Here is a 23,849-nt window from a genome sequence, read left to right as displayed (position 1 = left end):
TTCCATATGTTTACATGGGAAAGACAGAACTAGTACCTTCATCCACAAATACAAAGCAAGTCTACAAAATAGTATTCACAGAAAGCCCCAGAAGAAAAGGAAAAAGCTCAACCCAAAAGTCAGTAGGATAAAGAAAAAAAAAAACAAAAAACAAAAAACAAAGAGTTGGTGGGACAGAGAAAAAAGCACAAGGGTAGATTTAAGGCTAATTATATAGACAATTACATTAAGTAAGAAGGTTCATCCAACACCTTAATAAAAGGCAAGTTGTCATTTTAGACAAGAATATAAACCCAAATATATGCTATATTAAGAAACCAACTTTAATTACAAAAAACAAAACTAAGTAAAAGGATAGGAAATATACTCTATAATTATTTATTAAATTCTGAAAATCTGGAATGGCTACATTAATATCAGATTTTAAAAAAAAACTTGAGAAAGGAATATCATAGGAAATAAAAAGGGGCATTTCATAATGATAAAGATATATTTCATAATATAAAGATACTAAAACAATCCTATATGTGCATGCATCTAAGAACAGTGCTTCAAACTGTGAAGCACAGGGGCGCCTGCGTGGCTTAGTCGGTTAAGTGTCCAACTTCAGCTCAGGTTATGATCTCACAGTTTCATGAGTGAGTTCAAGCCCTGCATCGGGCCCTATGCTGACAGCTCAGAGCCTGGAGCCTGCTTCGGATTCTGTGTCTCCCTCTCTTTCTGCCTCCCCCTGCTCACGCTCTGTCTCTCTCTCTCTCAAAAATAAATAAACATTAAAAAAAAATATGTGAAGCACAACTGAAAGAACTGAAAAGAGAAACAAATACACAATTAGTATGAGGAATATCAACAACTTCTCTCTTAAGTACACTGCTATAATTGTTAGAACATGTGAACAGAGACTATGTAATGCTATAGATTTACAAAAACACTATCACCAACTTGACCTAAACAACATTTTTACTTTTAAAATAACAACAGCAGAACACTCTTTTTACAAGTGTACACTAAAAAAGAAGAAAAATCACCAAAATATACCACATTTTGTATCAGAAAACAAGGCTCAATAAATTTACAAGGACTGAAATCATACAAAGTGTGTTCTCTAACCACATGAAATAAAACTGGAAATCTGGAAAACTGGAAGGAATATCATAAATAAGCAGAAATTAAACAACATGGTTCTAAATAAGTCATGGGTTGGAAAGATCTCAGGAGAAATAAGATAATATTTTGAACTTGGAACAAAAAGGAAAATGCAACATACAAAACGTGTAGGCTATAGTTAAAACAGTTCTTAGAGGAAACTTTATAGCATTAAAGCTTATATTAGAAAAAAATGAATATCTCATAAGCTTCAAAATAGAGAAAGTAAAAAAAAAGTAAAACACTAAGTAAACAAGGAAAAAATATAAACAGTAGAAGAAATCTAGATAATAGGAAAGAAAAAACAATATAGAAAATTAATGAAATCAAAAGCCATTTTTTATAAGAGATTGACCATTGGCATTGATAGACCATTAGCCAGATAGATGAGGGGAAAAAGTGATACAAAGAGAGCATAAAAATTACAAAGATGAGGAATGCAAAGGGGGGCATCACTTCATATCCTAAAGATGATAAAGGATAATATGGGAACATTATGAATAACAGGTCATTACATTTTAACATTTAGTAAACATGGATCTTGACAGATGCTAACTACCAAAGCTCATTTAAAAAGACAGATTATTGGGGCACCTGGGTGGCTCAGTCGGTTGAGCGTCCGACTTTGGCTCAGGTCATGATCTCACGGTTTGTGAGTTCGAGCCCCACGTCGGGCTCTGTGCTGACAGCTAGGAGCCTGGAGCCTGCTTCAGATTCTGTGTCTCCTCTCTCTGCCCCTCTCCCACTTGTGCTCTGTCTCTCAAAAATAAATAAATGTAAAAAAAAATTAAAATAAAATAAAAAGATTATCTGATGATCCATTCTGTAGCTGTTTTTTCTAAAAACTGAACTGGTAGTTTAAGAACCTATCCATAAAGGCAGCTTTACTGATGAATCTTCTCAAATATTTAAGGAAGAAATACACATTCTTCCAGTAAAGAAATAAGAGAAACCAACTCATGCTTTAAAGTCAGCATCACTCAGATGTCAAAACTAAATAAAGACACTGCATGAAAAGATAACTACAAATCAGTATCTTTCAAAGCACAGATACAAATACTCTTTACTTTTTCTTTGTGAGAGACAGAGGGGTAACACATACAGGAGGGGCAGAAGAGGGGTAGGAGAGAGAGAATCTCAAGCAGGTTCCATATGCAACACAGGTTTGATCCCACAACCATGAGATCATGACCTGAGTCAAAATGAAGAGTTGGACACTTAACTGACTGAGTCACCCAGCACCCCTAGATGCAAATACAGTAAAAACCTTGGACTGCGAGTGTTCTGCAAGACAAGCAAACATTTCTAATAATTTTTAACTTGATAAACAAGCGATGTCTTGCAATACGAGTAGTATGTGATGCTGAACATCACATGATCACAACTGAGCCAATGGTTCTTCTCTCTCTCTCTCTCTCTCTCTCTCCATATCACTGTGGAATTGTGAGTGATCGTTTCCCATGCTCAGATGCTCGATCTTAGACTGAGATGTTTGGCAGAAATTGGTGATTTTTCAGAATGTTGGAAGGTGCCCACAACTGGCACTAGTGTATTTTTTGTCACTTCAAAGCACCAATGGATGGTTTTTTGCTTCTCCAACAAGAGTAAGCTTAGGAATGTTCTGCCTCATTCCAGGTCAGGCTGCCTTCATATAGAGACCCTTTCCCCTGCTGCCTTATTGTCAGTTACATTAAATATAATATATGACAAAAGTTTATAAATACTGTACTGTAGTCAACATCTGTGTGAGTGTACCCCCACACAGGAAAAGGTTGAAAAGAAAGGCGGTAAGATGAAGGAGATGATTATGGTGAAAGTTAAGGAAATTATCGAGAAGTACAAACAAGGTATGCAAGTGGCTGAAACTGCAAGATTTTATAAGAAGTCTATGTCTGCATCTTGTCTGCAGTGAAGGAGGAGGAAAAGGCAGAGGAATCCCTCACTTCAAATGAGACTAGGGAGATGTGTAAAATGTGAGATATAGCGCAAAATTTTGTAGAAAAGCACCACCCGAATAAGGCTGTGGCAGTGCAAACAACAAATCTGTTTAATGACAGTGCAATGTCACGCTTAACGTGAAATCCTCAAAAGGAAGCAAAAGCAAGTATCATTGGATAGGTTCTTTGTAAAGCTGCATGAAAAGAAAAAGATTCCATTGAGCCAATAGATAGTATTGATTGTTAGTGACAGTGAAAGTTGTCCTACACAATAACCCTCCTCTCTCTGGTCTCTCACATACCAGCCACAAAGGTTTTCAAAGGTAAGTAAAGGCTAATTTGCTTATTTTCCTTTATATTTTGTATTTTCCTTATTATTTTGTATTGTATTACAATATTGTAATCATTTTTATATTAATATTTTGGGGTTGTGGAACGAATCATGTGAGTTTCCATTATTTCTTATGGGGCAATTTGCTTTGATATACAAGTGCTTTGGATTACAAGCATGTTTCTGGAATGAACTGTGCTCGCAAACCAAGGTTTTACTGTACTCTTAACAAATTTCAGCTTACTGAAAATAGTATCTCAAAAAAACACATCATTACCAATGTAACTTACCCAGGAGCAAAAGCCTGATTTTAACTTTAATAAATCAATAAATGCAATTCACTAGGTTAACAGACTAAAGAAGAAAAACTGCACGACCATCATCTCAAAAGATGCAGAAATGAACCTCTACCTTCACCTGATAACACAGTGAAACTTAATTCAATATGGTTCAGTGTCCTAAATGTAACAACTAAAACTATAATTCTTCTAGGAGAAAACAGAAAGATTTCTTAGGACACTAAAAAGTACTAGTCATAGAAGAAGAAATTTCACTTGATTAAAATAAAAATCTTCTGTTCCACAAAAGACACTATTCGGAAAATAAAAGAGGCAAGGCCAATAACTGGAGAAGATATTTACCAAATATATATTTAATAAAGTACTTATATTTGAAATATATAAAAAGCTCTTACAAATAAACAAAAGGAAACAACATGATGAAAAAAATGGGTAAAATATTTCAATAGACACTTTTGGCAAAAACATATGTAAATGGCAAACAGGCACATGAAAAGATACTGAACGTCATTAGCAATAAGTGAAACGCAATTTAAAATGACCATCTACTATACACCACTAGAATGACTAATATGTAAAGACTGTTAACTCCAACTATTAGCCAGGTTGTGGAACAACTTTACTTTCATATCTAGCTGGTGGGAACAGAAAACATTACAGCTGATTTGAAAAATTGTCTAGTAGTTTCTTACACAGTTAAAATTACATTTACCCCATAATCTAGCAATCCCAATCCTAGGAATATACCCAAGAGAAACGAAAATATATGTTCACACAAAGACTCCAATTGTATCTTAATAGCAACTTCATTCAAAATAGCCCAAACCTGGAAATAACCCAAATATCCACTGGCTGCTGAACAGATAAACTATGAAAACACCCATACAATAAAGTAATATTCATCAATTAAAAAATTAATACTGATTATATAACATTAATCTCAAAATAATTATGACTGAAGGAAGCCACATTAAAAAAAAGTATTCATAGGGGCGCCTGGGTGACTCAGTTGGTTAAGCATCCAACTTCGGCTCAGGTCATGATCTCATGGTTTGTGGGTCCGAGCCCTGCCATCGGGCTCTGTGCTGCCAGCTCAGGGCGTGGAGCCTGCTTCAGATTCTGTCTCCCTTTCTCTCTGCCCCTCCCCCACTGTGCTCTGTCTGTCTCTCAAAGGTGAATAAATTAAAAAAAAAAATTTTAAAGTATTCATATTATATGATTTCATTTATATAAAGTCTAGAAAATGTAAACTAACCTACAGTGACAGATCAGTATTTACTGCAAAAGAGGGTGTCAGGGAGGGACGGATAGGTAAAAGTAATTGCGAAGGGAATAAGGAAACTTTTCAGGATGGTGGGGATGTTCATTATTATCTTGATTGTAGTAAAGGTTTCATCATATATATATATATATATATATATATATATGCTGAAATGTATCAAATTATATGCTTTAAATAATGGAGTTTACTGCATGTCAATAATACCTCAATCATGCTGTTTGTTTAAAAGATTTAAAGCAACATATAAAAACATAACATAAAAATATTTAAAGACAAGCAAGACAGTCTATTTAAAAAAAAGGACATTCATTATCACAGACATAATGATCACTAAAACATCAAGTAAGATATCTGTGAGTTAACATAATTATTTCCTGTAACTTTTTGTTATTCAGGACCATTTAATCTTTGTTGTTAACTGACAATAAAGTAGCTGTGTTTTGAGAACTATTTCCTCCTGGGCATTCATGACTTCTACAAACTGAAGAATAATTTGATTTTATAATCAGCAGAATACACAGAATCCTGATAAAAGTCAGCAGAATGACATAATAAATGAAGGTAAGCAGAAAATTCAGGAAGACATAAAATGCCATTTCTTAGTAAATCACTTACCACCTGCCATGTGTCTTTTTCTTAGTTAGCTAATTATTCTAACACTAATTTCCAAATTTGTTTGAAAAGTTAAGCTGAAATTTAATGTTCTACTTACCAGCTGTTTTTCTTGTTTCTCTAAAGCTGCTCGATCTCTGATTATAGCCCTCTGCGTACCTCGTAATTCTCGATTCTGTTCCTTTATTACATCTAAGAGAATCACAAAAGAAACTTAAATGTAATTTTCTTCAATACCATTTAAAATATCAGACTTGGAGACTTTATTAAAAAAAAAGAAACCATGTTTTACTAGATGTTAATTTTTTTATTCAATATAGTACATATATATATAAAGTCAAATATATTAAAACTTGGATCATAAATATTAAAGAACTACAAAAGATAACTGCAGATATGCTATAGTATCCAAAAGTGTATATACATCACAATAAAAGATTCCCTTAGAGAACTGATACTATACAATGTTTTATATAGCACATAAATATGTCACAAACACATTCTTCATCTCTTCTTACCCCAGTATTATATGAAATTCCAGGAAGGAAGACAGGTCACTAAGTCATCATATCATCATAACAGAGTGAAATAGTAGACCTTCCAATGAGGCAGACCTGGATTTGAACCCTCCCTCTGCCACCTGATCATTATATGATGATATCTTGGGAAAGTTAGTTAATATTCTAAACCTCAGGTTGCTTATTCATAAAATAAGGATAATTGTTAAGGAGTAAATAACATACAATGTCCTGATACACTATTAAAGTTCCACTCAATCTTGAAGTTTTTCTAATTTATCCATTTGGATCCATCAGGTCCCATCTTTGGAAGAATTAAAGTGCTAGTCTAGGTCCAAGGGACTATAATTTGGGTTAGCTGTTACTAAATAGTAATTTCTTCAAAGATCACAGATATTGATGGTAATTCTTGCCAAAACTGATCTTTCATTACCAGGAACCTTGCTAAGTGTTGTACATATATTATGCAATATAATATCGACAATAATGCTATGGAGTTGATTTTTCTATTATTTTAAATTTTTTTTAACATTTATTCATTTTTGAGAGACAGAGAAAGAGTGTGAGTGGGGGAGGGGAAGACAGAGGAGAGAGAGGGAGACACAGCATCCAAAGCAGGCTCCAGGCTCCAAGCTGTTAGCACACAGCCCGATGCGGGGCTCGAACTCACGAATCCGAGAGATCATGACCTGAGCAGAAGTCGGGCGGGCTCTTAAATGACCAAGCCACCTAGGGGCCCCTTATTTTACACTTAAAGAAAACTGAGAGTTGGGAAGTTTCAATAACTTGCCCAAGGTCACAAGACAGTATGCAGTAATGCCAGATTTGGATCCAAGTGTTCTGTCTCCTGAATCAGTAATCTTAATCACTTCACTATAGTACCTTTCTAGTCAAGAAGTAGATTTAAAAACAATGGTAACAGAAAGAACAGTCTCTTTATCAAATGGCATTGGGACAATAGGATGTCTACATGAAAAAGAATGAAATTGGGCCCCTACCTCACAATGTATATGAAAATTAACTAAAAAAAGATTAATGACCCAAATGTAAGAACTGAAATTACGTAATTCTTAGAAGAATACATAGGAGTAAATCTGCATGATCTAGGACTTAGCAATAGATTCTTAGATATGACACTAAAAGCATGAACAACAAAAGAAAAAAAAAAGATAAATTGGACTTTGTTAAAATTAAAGGCTGTACACCAAAGGAAAGACATCCCACAGAAAAGGAAAAAATATATACAAACTATATATACATATATATATGTACATATATATACACACACATACACACAAATTATTAATATATAGAGAGTCTAGTATTCAGAATATATAAATAACTCTTAAAATCCCAAAACAAGACTACACACACACACACACACACACACATGTCAAGAGTCTAGTATCCAGAATATATAAATAACTCTTAAAACTCAAAAACAAGACAATCTAATTAAAAATGGTTGAAGGACCTGAATAGACACTTATACAAAGGAGATACAGAAATGGACAATAAACACAAAAAGAAGATGCTCAACATCATTAGTCATAAGGGAAATGAGAGACATTTCACATCCACCAGAATGGCTATAATCAAAAACAAAAAAGGAAAATAACAAGTGTTATGAGAATGTGAAGACTGGTACCCTTATATATTGGTGGTAAGAATGTAAATTGTTTCAGCCACTGTGGATAAAAATTTGGTGGTTCCTTAACAAGTTAAACATAAAATTACCATATGATCTTACCAACTCCACTTCTAGGTATGAGAGCTGGAATATAATAAGAAATGAAGTCCTGATACATACTACAACATGAATAAACCATTAATATATTATACTAAGTGAAAGATGCCAGATACAAATGGTAACAGATACAAATCTGATTATACTCAGATGAGATATCAGAATAGATTGATCATAGGGGCGCTTGGGTGGCTCAGTCGGTTAAGTGTCCGACTTCGGTTCAGGTCATGATCTCACAGCTCCTGGGTTCAAGCCCGTGTCGGGCTCTGTGCTGTCACCTCAGAGCCTGGAGCCTGCTTTGGATTCTGTGTCTCCCTCTCTCTCTGCCCCTCCCCTGCTCATGCTCTGTCTCTGTGCCTCAAAAATGAATAAATGTTAAAAAAAATTAAAAAAAAAGAAAAAAGAATAGACAAATCACAAAGACAGAAAGCAGACTGGTATTTGCCAGGGGTTGGGGAGAGAGAATGCGGAGTCACTGCTTATCATGTACAGGATTTTAGTGTGAGGTGATGAAATGTTTTAGAACTAGAGATGGTGGTTACACACCATTGTGAAAGTACTAATGCCACTGAACTGCTGTTCACTTTGCAATGGTTAACGTTATGTGAATTTCACCTCAAATAAAACGACAGAGCCAACACTCGCTATCCTTTTACTGATGGAACACCAAACTTACACATTTCTGTGTATAATGTATAACTTTACTCATAATAAAAATAACTACGGTCACCTGCGTGGCTCAGTTGGTTAAGTGCCTGCTCTTGATCTCGGCTCAGGTCATGGTCTCATGGTTTGAGAGTGCAGCTTGCTTGAGATTCTCTCTCCCCGTCTCTCTGCCCCTCTGCCCCTAATAGTTGAATAGGTTTCTTTGCTTCAAGGCCTCTAAGACTATTTAGTATATGAATATGCAGTCAATTCTTAAGTGGAGAACATATTATAGATTATTTCCTACATTTGTTAAGTCAAGAATTCCTTTTAAGAATCTCTATTAACATTTCCTAGATGTTAATGTTCCATGGAGCATTCTGTTGGGATTCTGTTCTAAAATAACACAATTTATTAGTTTCCTATGGCTGCTATAACAAATACCACAGACCAGGTAGCTTAAAAAACAGAAAACTAATTTTCTCACAGTTCTGGAAGCTGAAAGTCCAAGGTCAAGGTATTGGCAGGTGTGACTTTTCCTGAGGTCTCTCTCTTTAGCTTGCAGATGTCTGCCTTCTTTGCTGTGTTCTCATATGGCCTTTTCTCTGTGTGCCCATCCCTGGTACCTCTTTCTCTTCTTATAAGGTCACCCTCGTCCTGAATTAGGGCCACATCTTCATAACCTTTTAACCTCAATTTTACAACCTTTACAACCCTATCTCCAAATACAGTCACATTAGGGGTTAGGACTTAGCACGAATTTTGCAGGGGTGCCTGGGTGGCTCAGTCAGTTAAGCATCCAACTCTTGATTTCAGCTCAGGTCATGATCTCATGGTTCATGGGATCAAGCCCCAAGTCTATGCTGTGCTGCTTGAAGCCTGCTTAGAATTCTCTCTCTCCTTCTTTCTCTGCCCCTCCCCTACTTGCACTTTTTCTTTCTCTCTCCCCACCCTCCCCCCTACCCTTCCCCAGCTTACTAGCTCACATGTGTTCTCTCTCTCCCTCTCAAAATGAATAAACTTAAAAAAACAAAACAAAAAACAAAAAAAAAACATGAATTTTGTGGGCATACAATTCAGTCCACAGCACACAATATCTTTCCTCTGACATGTGCAGACAGACACTAAGTGGCAAAGCTCTTATTTCCCTATCTTTAAAACCGATCATGAGCCTTTTCATCCTCAACACTCAAATGCTCCTAATTTTCTTCTTTTGAACTTAGTACCCTATCTTGCCAAAGCCAACGAATTGGTATAAAAACATTCACCACTTACCCTACTGTTTCAACAGAAAATATGTTCTAAATTTAAAACTATGAAATTACAAATAAACTTTTGGAGTATAACATCTTTGTGTACTGAAAAGTCCCTAAACTCAACTAATATAAAATAAAATGGTAATACTGAGATAGTGATGAGAGTCTTCTAAAGCCACAAGAGTACAGAGATGAAAGAGAAGCCACCATATTGACAAATTAAATTGTGGCCGGATAACTGACACAGATGCAAAGCAATTGCTGAAAGCCTTGATGGAGAAGATCTAGAATTCTATCAATATATACTTTTTCATTATTAGGGTGATATAATAAAAAGCATATATTTGATCTTTGTCTGGAGTTCCTGGCACAGAGCTCCTAAAACCCTTAGTGAGCTTCCTTAGTGATAGCAATATCTTTTAACTCAAGAAAGGGGACCCCTAGATAGCTCCTGGAGGGGACTGGTCACCAGAAAGACCAAATACTTGATTAGAGAATGGGAAGTTCAGCCCCAGCCCTCTGACCTCAGGAGAAGGGAGTGGGGCTGAAGACTAGGTTATAAAAAACTCTTGAACAAAGAGATTAGGAGAGCTGCTGGGTTGGTGAACACACTGATATGCTGGGAGGGCAGCATGCCCCAAAAAAGGGCAGGGAAGATCTTGTGCCACTTACAGTCCCCAAAACTTTGCTTCCATTTGGCTGTTCCTAGGTAAAGCACTTTTCTGAGTTCTACGACTTGTTCTAGCAAATTATCACACTGTGGAAAGAGTTATGAGGACTCTAGAATTTGTAGCTGGTTAGTCAGAAGTACTGGTGGCAACCTGGGACTTGTGACTGGCATCTAAAATGAGGACAGTCTTGTAGGACTGAGCCTTGAACCAGTGGGCTCTGTGCTAACTCCAGCGAGTGTTAAGACTGATCAACTTTTTGAAGACACCCCATTGGTATCAGAGAACCATAGAGTAGAAAATAGATATAAGCTATCTGTTGGCAAAACACATTATTATGACAGGAAATTTTACCAAAACATATAACTTAATCAAAACAGTTTTACTTCAATTTTATGTATCTATGTGTACCATAACTGCCACTGTATATTAGAGAAAGAAAAATAAAGAAAATTAACTACTACATATTCCATAGCCTCATATCATAGTTAATACACCTATTAATATTTAAACAGTTCTAAGCTATAAACCGAGAACATCTAATGTTGCATACTAAAATATAGTCATAACACTTTAAACCATATTATCATGAGAAAAAGATAGTAAAACATTTTCTTCATATGAGATGATAGGCATATCCTATAAAACTTTACCTTTTAGGAAAAAACAAAAAAACAAAAAAACAAAAAAACAACTCCTATCCTAAACCCACATTTAATGATTTGGTCTTCTAGATAATTCAGAAGGAATAATTTGAATATGGTTCTGAGAAACTTATAATATTTTTTTAGGACAAGTTTATTTCCCATTCTATTTATTTTTTGGTAGGTCTAATTTCCTCCCAAGCTCTTTCAGAGCAAGGAACACAAGTATTTTATTTATTTATCTGTTTGTATCCTGACTGCACTTTATGCCAACTACTGTCCCAATATAGTATAGTTAGCAGTGACCTAAGGGAGTACAAAGATATTTGAAATGTAAAAGAATGTGCCTCATAGGCATAGTTAACACATTCCTTTAAGATGTATAATAAACTCTATATGTTACCAAGAAAGATGGTTGATAATTTAACAATAACAAAACTATGATAGATCTCTTTTACCAAACTATGATAGATCTCTTTGTACGGTGGAAAAATAGAGCACTGACATAACCAGATATTTCCCTTACAATTTCCTACTGCCTCTTTTCATTCTGAGTCAAGACAATAATAGAAACAGGTACTGGGTGTTGCTGACATCTAGGAGATGGAGCAGCACTGGACTCCTGTCCATAGTGTGCTTCCTTCTCCAGGCAAAAACAAACAAACAGTCCCAGTTTTTAGATTCCAACACTTCATCTGCCTTGTGGGGTTGTTGTGAAGCACTTCTTAACAGGTAGTAATAAAAAACTTCCACATTGTTAAAATGGCAATGCTACATGGCTGTGACTGTGGTATGTTCTCTTTGTGGTATGTTCTGAGAGATAAAAAGGGTCTGGAGCCACCCCACCCATCACCCTTTTTACCCACCCATACCCAGCACAACACTTAGAGAAGGCCACCCAAGTCAATTCCACTGTAGGTATTAAAAGCTTATCTCAAGCCTTTCAGGCTCTTTTTACTGAATGAAAAATACATGTATGCACTAGAATGATCACAGACTTAAATTCTGGACTCAAGATACAGACAGAAAAGGTCATTTGGCTCTTCTCGGTTCCGAGTCAATAAGGTATATCTGCTTACAGAAAAAAAAAAAGTCGAAAATAAAAACAAAACAAAAAGGGTCTCCATAATGTAGTCCAGCCTAGTTTACTAGAATTCTCTACTGGGATTTGAGTCCAGGCCCCAACTTGAATTACGACTGTCCTTCCAGATCCTGCTTATTTATATACAATTTATACATTTCAGGATTAAAGAAAAAAAAAAAAAACTTTAAATACAGGCATTCATTAATTTGTGAGTTATATTTTAAACATGTTTAAAGTGCCCTTCTTCTGGGGAAAAGGAGGGAGCCTATCTCAAGTTTACAGGGTAGTTGAGAATTATTGCCCTAGGAGCCCCGAGGCACAACATGCAGATGTTTTCCATTCAGTGGGATTCAAGTTGGTCTACTGGACAGCATCCTCCCTACCATATACAGGATTTGTGCTTTACTACAAGGTCATGTTTACTATAAGGTCATAACAAAATCTTAATCTAATACACCTTTCTGCTTTAAATGTATTTCTTTAAAGAAAAAAATAGTTTTGATCTAAGCAATTTTATTGCCTATCAGTTGTCCTAAATTTAGCCATCACATGGATTGAAATAGGAGCACAAAATGTTCCCACATCCTGCTTTACCATTTTTACTAACTTGCTCTGGAGATCAAGAGCTGAGACGAGAGGGCACGTCCACTTTAGATCTCATCTACCATCTCTGCAGCAGCTGTGAGTGAAGTGGTGATGGGCCTGCGGCCCTGGTATAGCAGGGTAATGGGCATTAGATACACCCTGATCATGACTGAACAGAAGAACCACCAGTGTAAAGGAGGTGTGGTGGAGCGCACCCAACAATAAAGAGGAAAGGAGTCCTGGCTATGCAGGGATGTACCACCTTCTTGGGTTGATGAGGAGAAAATAACTGCAAAAATGCTACAAACTCAAAAGTTAAGGGATAAGAAAGAAATGTTAAAGGTCAGTTCCTGGAAATGCTGGCTCTGGGAACGAAATTTACTGGGAGGCAGAAGGAAAATGACAATGAGGGACTGGGTAGGGAGGAATCAGAATTCGACATGCAAGCAAATCTGTTTCTTAAGCTTTGGAAATGGTAAACCAAAAAAATCAGGGAGAAATGGTATCAGTTTAATTAACCAGTTTTGATACATAGTAAAGAAAAAATAAGAACAAAAAATAAAACAGAAAACAACTATGGGAAAGAGAAAGGACTGTGGAGGATTGTGCTAACAGATTTCTTCTACATTTGGTCCAGGGAGCCAAGGATCTATTTAAAAACTAGGTTGAAGTTGAAACTCTCAGCAGGTCTTTCTTGGAAGGAAGAGTTGGAATACTAAAGAGAAAATAGGAGGGGTACCTGGGTGGTTCGGTCAGTTGGATGATCAACTCTTGATTTTGGCTCAGGTAATGATTTCAAGGTTCCTGGGATTGAGCCCTGCATCTGGTTGACAGCCCACTTGGGATATTCTCCCTCTCTCTCTCTCTCTCTCTCTCTCTCTCTCTCTCTCCTACTCATGCTCTCTCTCTCTAAATGAACAAATAAACCTAAAGAGAAAACAGGAGAGTCTAGCCCTATGGTAGCATAAAAGGAATGCTTCCCTCCCTCCCCCCCCCCCCAGTAAAGTCTCAACTCACTCAGCCCTGAGAAATTCATTCAGATTAATTTATTATTAGTAAAATATCAGTGTTTTTCAAGGGCTGAAGGAAGGTTTTCAGATGGGCTATGTGTCAGTAGATCTTTAGGTCTCAATTGGTCCTCAAAGACACAGGCTTCGGTACCATTATCAATAACAGCTTCAGTTCAGAAAATTGTGAAAGAGCATTTTCTCACTTTAGGTAAGTGAGGGAATGACCAGGAAAGCTCCTATGAAAGGGAAGTTTTACAAACTTAATGGACTTGGAAGGTAGAAAACAGTAGCATGAAAAGAAATACTAGTCTTTGGGGTCATGCTAGGGATGGAGAAATACAAGAGGAAGACATGTTCCTACAGAAATAACCATACTACAAGTATGGAGAACATTTACTGAGAAAAATGCTCAGAAGAGTACTGTGCTCCTGAATCCCATGTTCAGTCATTTTTCTTTGTTGTGCCAAGAACATAGGGGCCAAAAGAAAGTAAAATTTGAGTTTTTAAATATCCAGAACAACAAGCACTAAGGGAACACACAGCATACTAGGAAAGATCTAGGTATTGTAGACAGCACCAGAAGGATCTACCTTATTTGGTAGAAAGCAGAAAAGTTCTGGATAGAATTCAGTTTATATAGATGGTGGGTTTTATTTTCTCTTAAGATATCACAAATGTGGCATCACAACCTACCTTTTGACAGGAGATTCATCCCAAGTTAGTCAAAATGTCACAGATTCTGAACTCTGGACTATTAGCATACATGGATACAATCCCAATAAGGTAAAAACCAAGAAGCTTCCTCCTCTTCTGTCAGTAGGGTTCCTCAATTACGTCTGAACTTGTAGGTGGGTGACAATGGTAAATGGATGTAGACTATAGTAAGCTCTGGATTTTGGAAACACTACTTTTGGTTAGTAAATACTGTTATTTTGAAATTGTGTCTCTAAATTTAATCTGCTACAGAGATACTTCCATGTATTCTGAAGTCTCTGCTACCTTGCATATATGGAAAGTAGGAAAAACTCAGAAAAAGCATAATCCAACTTTGGAAGGACATAAGGATCTACTCTAGTTCCAATGAATGCAGGTCAGGAAGCAGAGATAAAAAAAAATGAGAATACAGGAGTGAGGTACTTAATGTAGTCTGAGATGGCATCAGAGAAAAGTTCTCGGGGAAGAAAAACACCCAAGACAGTGCAGGTTAGCCAGAGAAAGGAAAAAGAGGATCCTATGCATAAGGACATCATAAGCAAAAATACGTCAGAGTGAGAAAGAGTATTTATGGTATGTTCTGATAAATATAAGAACAATACTGCTGGACAGTAAAATGTTCAGAGTTATGACAAGAAAGACAAGGGCCAAATCAAGGAGGACCATATATGCCTTATCAAAGAGCTCTCACTGATCCTGTTGGTACCAGTGTTATAAAAAAGGAGTTCACACTGGGGAGTAGCATAGTCTGATTCGGATTTCAGGTGGATCAAATCACAAGGCAACTCTGTAGATAAACAATTAAAGAGCTATGAAGTTATAGAGAAGAAAAGCAGAAAGGTGATGTAATAAAGCACAAGATAAATGGGATCTGAATTAGAGCAGAAGTTGCAGGCACACAGTGAAAAATCATGTGTGTCAAATATTTAACAGGCAAAAGGAGCAAAACTTAGTAATAATTAAAGGTAGGAGGCAAAATCAGGACCTGGCAACACTGGAGAAGGAGACTCAGGAAAGGAACTGACTTCAAGGAGATGGTGATGAATTGTTTGGAATACCTTTAATTTCAGGTACTTTGAGACATCTAGGTGGAGACACTCAGTAAGTCGTTGGTCTAAAACTTAGAAAAATATAACTAGAGATTCAAATTTGTGATCCATCAGCACTTAGGTAATAACTAAAATAATAGGAGTTTGGATAATATCATGCAGGGAGAGTGTACAATTAGCATAGTGGTAGCCCAAGATAGAACCAACAAGAACACTAACATTTAAGGACCAAGTTTAAAAAAAAAAAAAATGAAGAAAGGAAAGAAGAGAGGGAGGGAGGAAGAAGGAAAAAAAAGAAAAGAAAAATGTGTAAGAAAAAAAAGAAAAAACAGTGGTCAGAGGAATTTGGGGAAAATATTAAGAGTTTCATGGAAGCCAAAAGAGAATTTCAATAAAGAAATTATTCAATAAAGAAATTATTCAATAAAGAAATGTAAAATGTAGACCCAAGAGATGATTACTAAAAAATGGTCATTTGGCACTCTAGGAGTCACTGATGATCTTAGCAAGATCTTATCACTTAAGATGTAAAGCAAACTGCTATAGAACGGGCGGGAGGGAGGGGGGAGTGTCTGAGAAATACAGGGGTGGAGATAGAAGACAACACTACTTCAAGAAGTATACGTGTAGAGCAGAAAGAGATTGGAAAATACTTCCTCAGAAATGCTGGCTCAAAGGAGAGTCAGCAAAAGGAGGTTGTTTCTAGTTCTAACACTGTTAAAAATAGAGTTCTACCAGTAATTCCAAGAGAAAAAGAGACTGATTCTCAGACAAAAGGTTATCATTACATGGTGCCTACTAAAAGTTGAGAATTCCATACACTAGCAAGAACAGCAAAATTAAATTGTGCCATAGGATCTCTAATAAGAAAATACCAATGATAATACTCAAGGGATGAGGTCCTGGTTTTGCCACTAAGTTGTGTGACCATGGGTAAATTACTTAGTCTTTTGTATCTCAATTTCCTCACCTATAAAGTGAGAATAATAATAATACTTAAAAGTTTTGTGAGAATTAAATAAGATGCTGTATACGAAATGCCAACACAATGCTGGCTTAGAGTAGGACCTCAAATTTGTCTTTATTGAAGGTAACAGACAAAAATTATACACACCACACTCACACACATATGGCTTAAAGAATTTCACTTTTTAAAAGACACACTTAGTTGTCCATTTATGACAAATCCTTAATGCATCCTGATTTACAGGTTCATAGTTTCAATAAATAGGTCACTATTAGTCCACATAGGGGGGAAAAACACTGTACACACATTACCCTATGTATATACCTTAAAAATCAATGAAAGGAAAACCAAATACTCAATTGTAATTTCAAGTTCAAAGGAATCTTTCTCTTCTATAGCACTGAGGTATAATTCTCATTAATTTCTGTAACAAAGTATACACTACAGAGACTTGTTCATCTTTGTGTCAAAAATGAATTAAACATAACTCTGAATAGTAATAAGTGCTGTAATGTTGTCTCCCTTTTTAATTTACAAGTGCAGTAGTCTTTAATGATATAGTATGCAACTCTTCCAGCCAATCCAAAGAGACAAAAAGATTCAATTATTCTTCAGATCTATAAGCAGTTACATATTTCCCTTATATATCAGAATTTCATTACTGCTGAAACAGATAAAAAGGCAGCATACAGCAAAAGATCTTATGATCAATAATCAACGAGTCCAAGGATCTGGGAGAAATGCATAAAAATACATTACATTTTATAATATATAGCCTCATTACTGCTAAGAAGAATGCTGTCACCTTTTAAACAAAACAAAACACCTTCTTTTTAATAAAACAAGGAGTAAAAATATCAACAAAGCTCTATATCAAAGTAATGAAAGTACAAATATATAATTAAAAAGTCATTAAGTGATTTGAATTGACGTGATAATGTAAAAAAAAAAAACAAGTATGCAGTTATAGTAAATAGTAGCAGTAGTTATAGTAAATGTGCATGGTGGGCAAATTTGCATTCAGAATTTCACATAAATCTTTAAATCAGTAGTATAGCTCCTAGCTAAAGTCCTTAAGACTTTATTTTCACAAATAAGTCTCTTTAGCAAAAAACATTATTTCTTGGATGAATTAACCCAACTGCAAATGAGTATACAGTTAAATACCCTCACTGCACATCCTCACTGTGTTTTTTTTTATTCTGCTCTATATACTTCAAGCACAATAGTCACTAGGCTGCCAAAAGCACCAAGAAGCACAGAAATGAGAATACAGAACTGATATTTTTGTCTTTGAAAATATTTGACAGGTATTATTAGGCAATTAAAGCTGTTTGGCCTTTAACGTTAAAATGTTTTTTAAAAATATAATTGGTAACATCACAGTAACAAAGGTATAACTCCTTTCCTCTGCTTAGTCAATTCTCACTGTATAAAACTGAAACAAAAAACCTTTTCCCCTGTGAAGTACTATACAATAACTGGAAACCACAATATTGGTGCTGAAAGTGTGTGTGTGTGTGGGGGGGGGAAGTACCCCATTAAAGATTAGACAGCATTCTCAAATAAAATCCATCCTTCATAATTGTACTACATCCTATACCTACTTGGAATGTGTTCCAGGTACTGTAAATGGTACTTCTTAGTTGCTAAAAAGTCCATAAATTGAAAAAAAAAATTTTTTTTTACCCACTCAGGTTAAGCAAAAATGTATTATGCTGTGTGCTAAATGAGGGCTAAAATGACATTATGTGTTGAAGTGATGGGTAGAGTGGCAAAGTAAAAATGATGTCTTTGTTATTCTCACCAAAATAATGTTGTTGGCACTGGAACAGTCAATACAAAGGAAAGAAGGAGTTACCCCAGGTCTGGACTCAGCACCCTGTTTGTACCAATCACTGTCTAGCTACCACTGCTCCTTTTGTGGCAGAGTTAGACCCTTACAAAGAAGTGATTCTTTAGTTGAACCAGCAGCAACCTAGACTCAACATGTAATAGGAAACACGATTTTTAAATAGCTTGAATGAATTTGATTCCTGGTGGCAGTCAATGAAAATATCAAGAGTAACTAATCAGTGTTATATAAATATACATTGCAATAATTGCTAATAAACACCATTTTGTATATTTCTATACATTCACTTTTTTCCTCTTAAGATTACGTGGAGCTAAATGTCCAAAACAATGCGAGTATCTTAAAATGGAAACTTCTATGCAGATAATACATATCACATCTCTTACTTTAGACAGTAAAAGACAAGCAAAGGGAAGGAAAAATACATTATGAAAACTAAACCTAAGGCACATTCCTTAGGTTCCTTTTATATTTTTACTGGAGCCAGTAAAGCATTTGTTTCACATCTCTTTGATGGGATATTCTTAGGGCAAAACGACCCAGACCCAGGTTCATTTTGGAACTGGAGCCTGTTACACCATCCTCCAGCTCAGTACAGGTTTCCTCTTCATACGTCTGTAAATAGTACAGCTACAAATTGAAGGAGCAACAAACCAACAGATCAAACCAACAAGGAACTGACCAAATCACAGTCTAACAGTTAAGGGCCAGCTGAATCCTGTCTCCTTAAAATGCTCAACACCTCGCTAAAGGAAAAACCGGGCGGGGGTGGGGGTGGTGAAGGTGGTGTGTGCCGTGTTATCAGAGAGAAGCCAGACTGCCCAGGTGAGGTTGAGGTGCGGCGAGTCAGAGGAGATGAGGAAGCAGAGAAGTGACGCACGAGGGCGGTCACCTGTGGGGCCACTTGATCCAGCCCCGCCCCTAGGGACAGCAGAAAGAATCGTGGCCGGAAGCCCCCAAAACACGCCAGGGAAACGCCGAGCTGGGCCCCTTCGGCCCGGCCTGAACTCACCATCCACGGTTTTCTTCTTGAAGAGAGACGCCATGGTCGGAGACCGCGCCCAGGCTGCCCGGCTCGGCCCGGTCCGACCCGCGACTGGGAAAAGGCAGAACGGAAAGGACAGGCCCTTGGAGGGTTTGGGGTGGTGGAGCGATGGGCAGGAGAAGAGGGAGGGGTCACCAGGCAGGACCCGCGGAGGGCGGGTAGCTGCGAAGCCTACCGCAGCCGAGTCACCCCCGAGCTCAGGTGACCGAGAACTAAGACACTTTTTGGAGAAGTCACTTCTAGGCGGCGCCTGCGCATTAGGCGCGCGCGCTTGCGCACTGGGGCGCCTGAAGCTGCTGCCTCTGCCCTCACCTCAGCTGCTGCCCGCTTTTTCCGCTGGAGGGGTCGCCGCGTGGCGTGTCAGGAGGGGGCTTGCGGTGGTATCAGAGCGCGGGAGACCGTGAGCGGTGCCGGGAAGCTTCTGTGCCTCGGTTCCCTGCCGAATACAGAGAGAGATGAGCCTTAATTAGCCCTTTCCTCCCAGCGTCGGGGGAAGCTGGAAGTGGGGCTCCCCAGCGTTTTAGGACAAGTGTGGGTCGTCCCGGAACCAGTTGGTTTACGACCATCCCGTTGCTGTCAGTATCAGTACTCTCATAAGTGCAGGGGCTGGTTGCACTGCTGTGGTCCGTGCCCCAGCGGTGTTTGTCCCCGAAGTTCACGTTCTTTCCCGCCCTGACGGGCCGGCGATCTCCGTGGCGCTCGCCGGCGCAGCCCCCCATGGGTCTCAAGGCGTTCACCTGCAGTCCTGGGCCCGTGGATCTGACCACCCGGCGTGTCTCTGGGTGCACTGTTCCTAAGCTTGAGGATGACGGGGCAGGAAGGGAATAAGGAGCAACTTTTTTAATGTAACACTTGGTATTTACAATTCTTGGCTGGAAACATTAAAAAAAAAAAAAATCCACACATGTTTGCCTACCGGTTTAAACGTCTCCAATTCTATTTCTTAAAATCTCGATTTCTTGCCATTGCGTGAAAAAAAATCATGGCTGTACTGTGAACCTATTAGAATGCTATATAGCTGCATATTAGTGCTTAATGTGGGGGGAGGAGCCCCTAAAGGAAAAGCATAATAAATTATTCAAAGAATACTTACGTGTATAAGCATAAATATGGAAAATACAATCTTAGGATCAAGACCTTAAATTCATTGTTTTACTTAAGCATGTGTGTGTGTGTGTGTGTGTGTGTGTGCGCGCGCGTGCATATTTCAACTTAATATGTTGTTTTACTGTTTAGAATATTAATTTTGCTGTGAACTTTTTTCCTTCCAATCTGTTAGTGCTTTAAGCAACACTGCCTTCCATAGGATAAAAATGATAGTAGCCTTTGTTTCATGTCAATTCTGTCAGGGAAAACACTCCAGGAATAGTGTCAATACTATTAGTCATCTCTGGATTTATGAATCATGTCTCAAGGATTTTTAAGTGTTTGTGGGAGTCAGACTTCACTTCCCCATTTTTTTCTCTCTCATATCAAAATCCTCAGTGCCACTGAGAATCCTGCTGTTGTTGCTAAAATTTAGCTAAGAGACTGCTCAAGAAACTTTCTCAGAATGACATGGTAATATGCAAACTATAATTGTCTTACTCCTTCAAATTATTCTAGATTTTATAGGAAAATGGAGAAGTAAGGAAACGGGGAGAAAATGTAAACAAGAACACTTAGTCCCTGCGCCCAAAGCCTGGCCTTTCTGGTGTAAACTCTGTGGCAAAAGGCAGTTTACCCTGGCTGCCTGTTGTAATGAATGGCATTGAGCTGTGCTTGAATGCATGAGGCAATAAGCTGTTATGTGTGTAGTAATCGTACTCCTCCCTGCTGCAGTCACCCTTGTTTTATTACTCCTATACAATCCCCCCCACTGACCCAATTGTAACAGTTGGGAAAATGCCAAAATACTTAGCAGCAACCATATGGAAGATCCTCCAAAAGTGCACAGCAGGAGCTAAAGACAGGGCTTGTTCATTACAATAAAGACAAAATAAAAATATGTAGTATTTAAACTCACCACTCTAATAGCTTGATTCTCCCATAGTTTGAGCAGGCACATATTTAGCTGATACACACCAGACTGGCTGGCATCCATTCTGATTAGTTGGTGACCAAACTGTACCAGTATATTTTGTATTTGCTCCTTATTTAAAGGGAATGTACACTTAAATATAGCTGAGAAGCTGAGATACCAAGGAGCTAAAAAACTAGAATACATAGGTATTTTCCATTTATTTAAAACCACTATCATAAAAAAACACGCCATCGTCATAAACAAACTCACTGAATCAATAAGACACATATATAAGCATAGTGGATAGAGGAAACATTTTAATTTGATTCTTTTGAAATCTCATCAAGAAATGATGAACTAATACCCTATGGTCATATCATTATGACCCAATGCTCTTCTTCCAAATTGCCCAGATAGCAAAGAATATTTATTACAAACCTAATGCCACATACCATGCTTGAAGTGAAGAAACAAATACAGTTCCTCCCCACTTTTCTTTTCTTTATCCACCTTCCTACCAGGTTTTTCATCTTTTTTCATTCAGTTGTTACAATTCTGACACTAATTCCAATGTGTGCACCACCTAGGTGTTCTATAATTCAACTCAGTTCTGATACTATTTGGAGATAGTGATACTATTTGGAGATTCCACAGGTTAAAGGTTCAGTCTTGTGGATTGCCCCCACTTCAGATGGCAACCACAAGTCCAGGTTGTTACTTGTTCTCCTGACTGAGCAGCTATAAATCAGAGATTCCCATCCTCCCCACCCTCCTCCTTGGGTTTGATTAATTTGCTAGATAGGCTCATAGAACTCAGGAACACTGTTTATTCACTAGATTGTTGGTTTATTGCAAAATATATTAAAGGATACAAATCAACAGCCAGAAGAAGATATAACCAGGGCAAGGCTCTGAATGCAGGAGTTTCTGTTCCCTTTGGAGTTTGAAACCCAGGGCACATAGAGGCATTCTGATACACCAGCCCAGAAGCTCCCTCAACCTTGTCCTTTTGGGTTTTCACAGATGCTTCATTACATTGCATGATTAATTAAATCACCAGCCAGTGGTGACTGAACTCCAGCTCCAACCCCTCTCTACTCCCCAGAGGTTGCAGGGATGGGACTGAAAGTTCCAACACCCGAACTACAATATTGGTTTCTCTAGTGACCATCCCCACCCTTAAGTGCTTTCCAAAAGTCACCTCATTAACATAAAGTCAGGTGGGTTTGAAAAGGCTTTGTCATGAATATCAAGATACCTTATCACTCTTATCCCTTAGAAAATTCCAAGGGTTTTAGGAGCTCTATGCCAAAAACAGGATGAAGATCAAATATATATATTTCTTATTATAAAACACACTATCACATTTGTTCATCATGGAGAAGTAGGCTTTGGCTCCTTGTAAGAAAAAGAGTGCTTAAAACCAGAGCTATTCCAAAATGGGTGCTATGTGAGTTAGTAAATTCCTTGTCAAGGAAGTGTTCAAGGAGCAGGAGCATGTTGTAGACAGGATTCCTTTAAAGAATCAAAGTCTTGATTAGAAAGTTTCTAAGGTTTCTTTAAAATCTGGAATTTTATTTGAATAACATATAGCTCGGGCCAAAGTACCTTGGCATATGATGTTTCACACCCTGAAGATAATACTACCAAACTACCAAATCCTATTGGCTTCACCTTTAAAGTTATGCTAAAGCCAAAAAGACATAGTATTTCATCATTTTGAATCATCCCGATTCAGGTAACCTTTATCTCTCATCTGGATCATTACTGCCTATGTTATTTCCTTGCATCTATCCTTACGTCACTCCATTTTTGTCACAGCATAGCAGACAGAGTGGTCCTGTTAAAATGTGGATCAGATCATGCTGGCCTGTTCCTCAAAAAGAGATCAACATACTCCCAATACTTAGTCTGGAACACACATGCATGTGGGCACACACATGCACACACACATCTGTTCTACAGACTAAACTTCCGTTGTTTATTCATTAAGCATCCAAATTTTTACCATCCAGGTTGCTCTCCTATTTCCCTTCATTATCTGTCACTCAGGTGGAACATAACTGTTTAGAAGTGATCTTAGAATTATACCATCCATTCATTACCTCTGTTGTTCTGATACCATATTTCTGACAGCGCTCCCCTTGAGTGCATTAGCATTTTTGACTACCATTCTTTGAATCATATCAAACTTTTAGTTAAGTAAAGCTTTTGCACTTTTTTAAAAATATAAACTCCTACTTAGTCCTCCCCATCCTGTATTTGATTGATGGATAATTTTTACCTAAAAACCCCAAAATGAAACTTTTCATGCGTCACTAAAGACATCCATTCATCTTTGTATTTATTCACTTATAAACACTTTTGAGGCATTATAGTTATGTCTGAATCCATTTATACTAAACCATCAAGATTTTATTTAACTTTCAGTTTTAAGATGATTTTGAAGATTT

At 37.4% G+C, this 23,849-nt stretch overlaps 1 protein-coding gene across 1 annotated transcript in view; it reads right to left on the bottom strand.

Moving 5' to 3' along the window:
- CHMP2B (charged multivesicular body protein 2B) overlaps positions 1 to 19,659 on the bottom strand; it is a 28,761-nt gene extending 9,102 nt beyond the window's left edge. The window contains exons 1-2 of the mRNA XM_007081999.3: positions 19,362 to 19,659; positions 5,708 to 5,799 (exon numbers count right to left, since the gene is read on the bottom strand). Of these exons, the coding sequence (XP_007082061.1) occupies positions 5,708 to 5,799; positions 19,362 to 19,395 (126 nt within the window). The 5' untranslated portion in view covers positions 19,396 to 19,659. The remainder of the gene's footprint in view (positions 1 to 5,707; positions 5,800 to 19,361) is intronic.
- Positions 19,660 to 23,849: the final 4,190 nt, after the last annotated feature.

The sequence above is a fragment of the Panthera tigris genome, chromosome C2, assembly GCF_018350195.1.
Source record: "Panthera tigris isolate Pti1 chromosome C2, P.tigris_Pti1_mat1.1, whole genome shotgun sequence".
Lineage (NCBI taxonomy): Eukaryota > Metazoa > Chordata > Mammalia > Carnivora > Felidae > Panthera > Panthera tigris.
The sequence above is the reverse complement of the archived record's forward strand: the minus strand, read 5'-3'. Positions and strand labels throughout refer to the sequence as shown.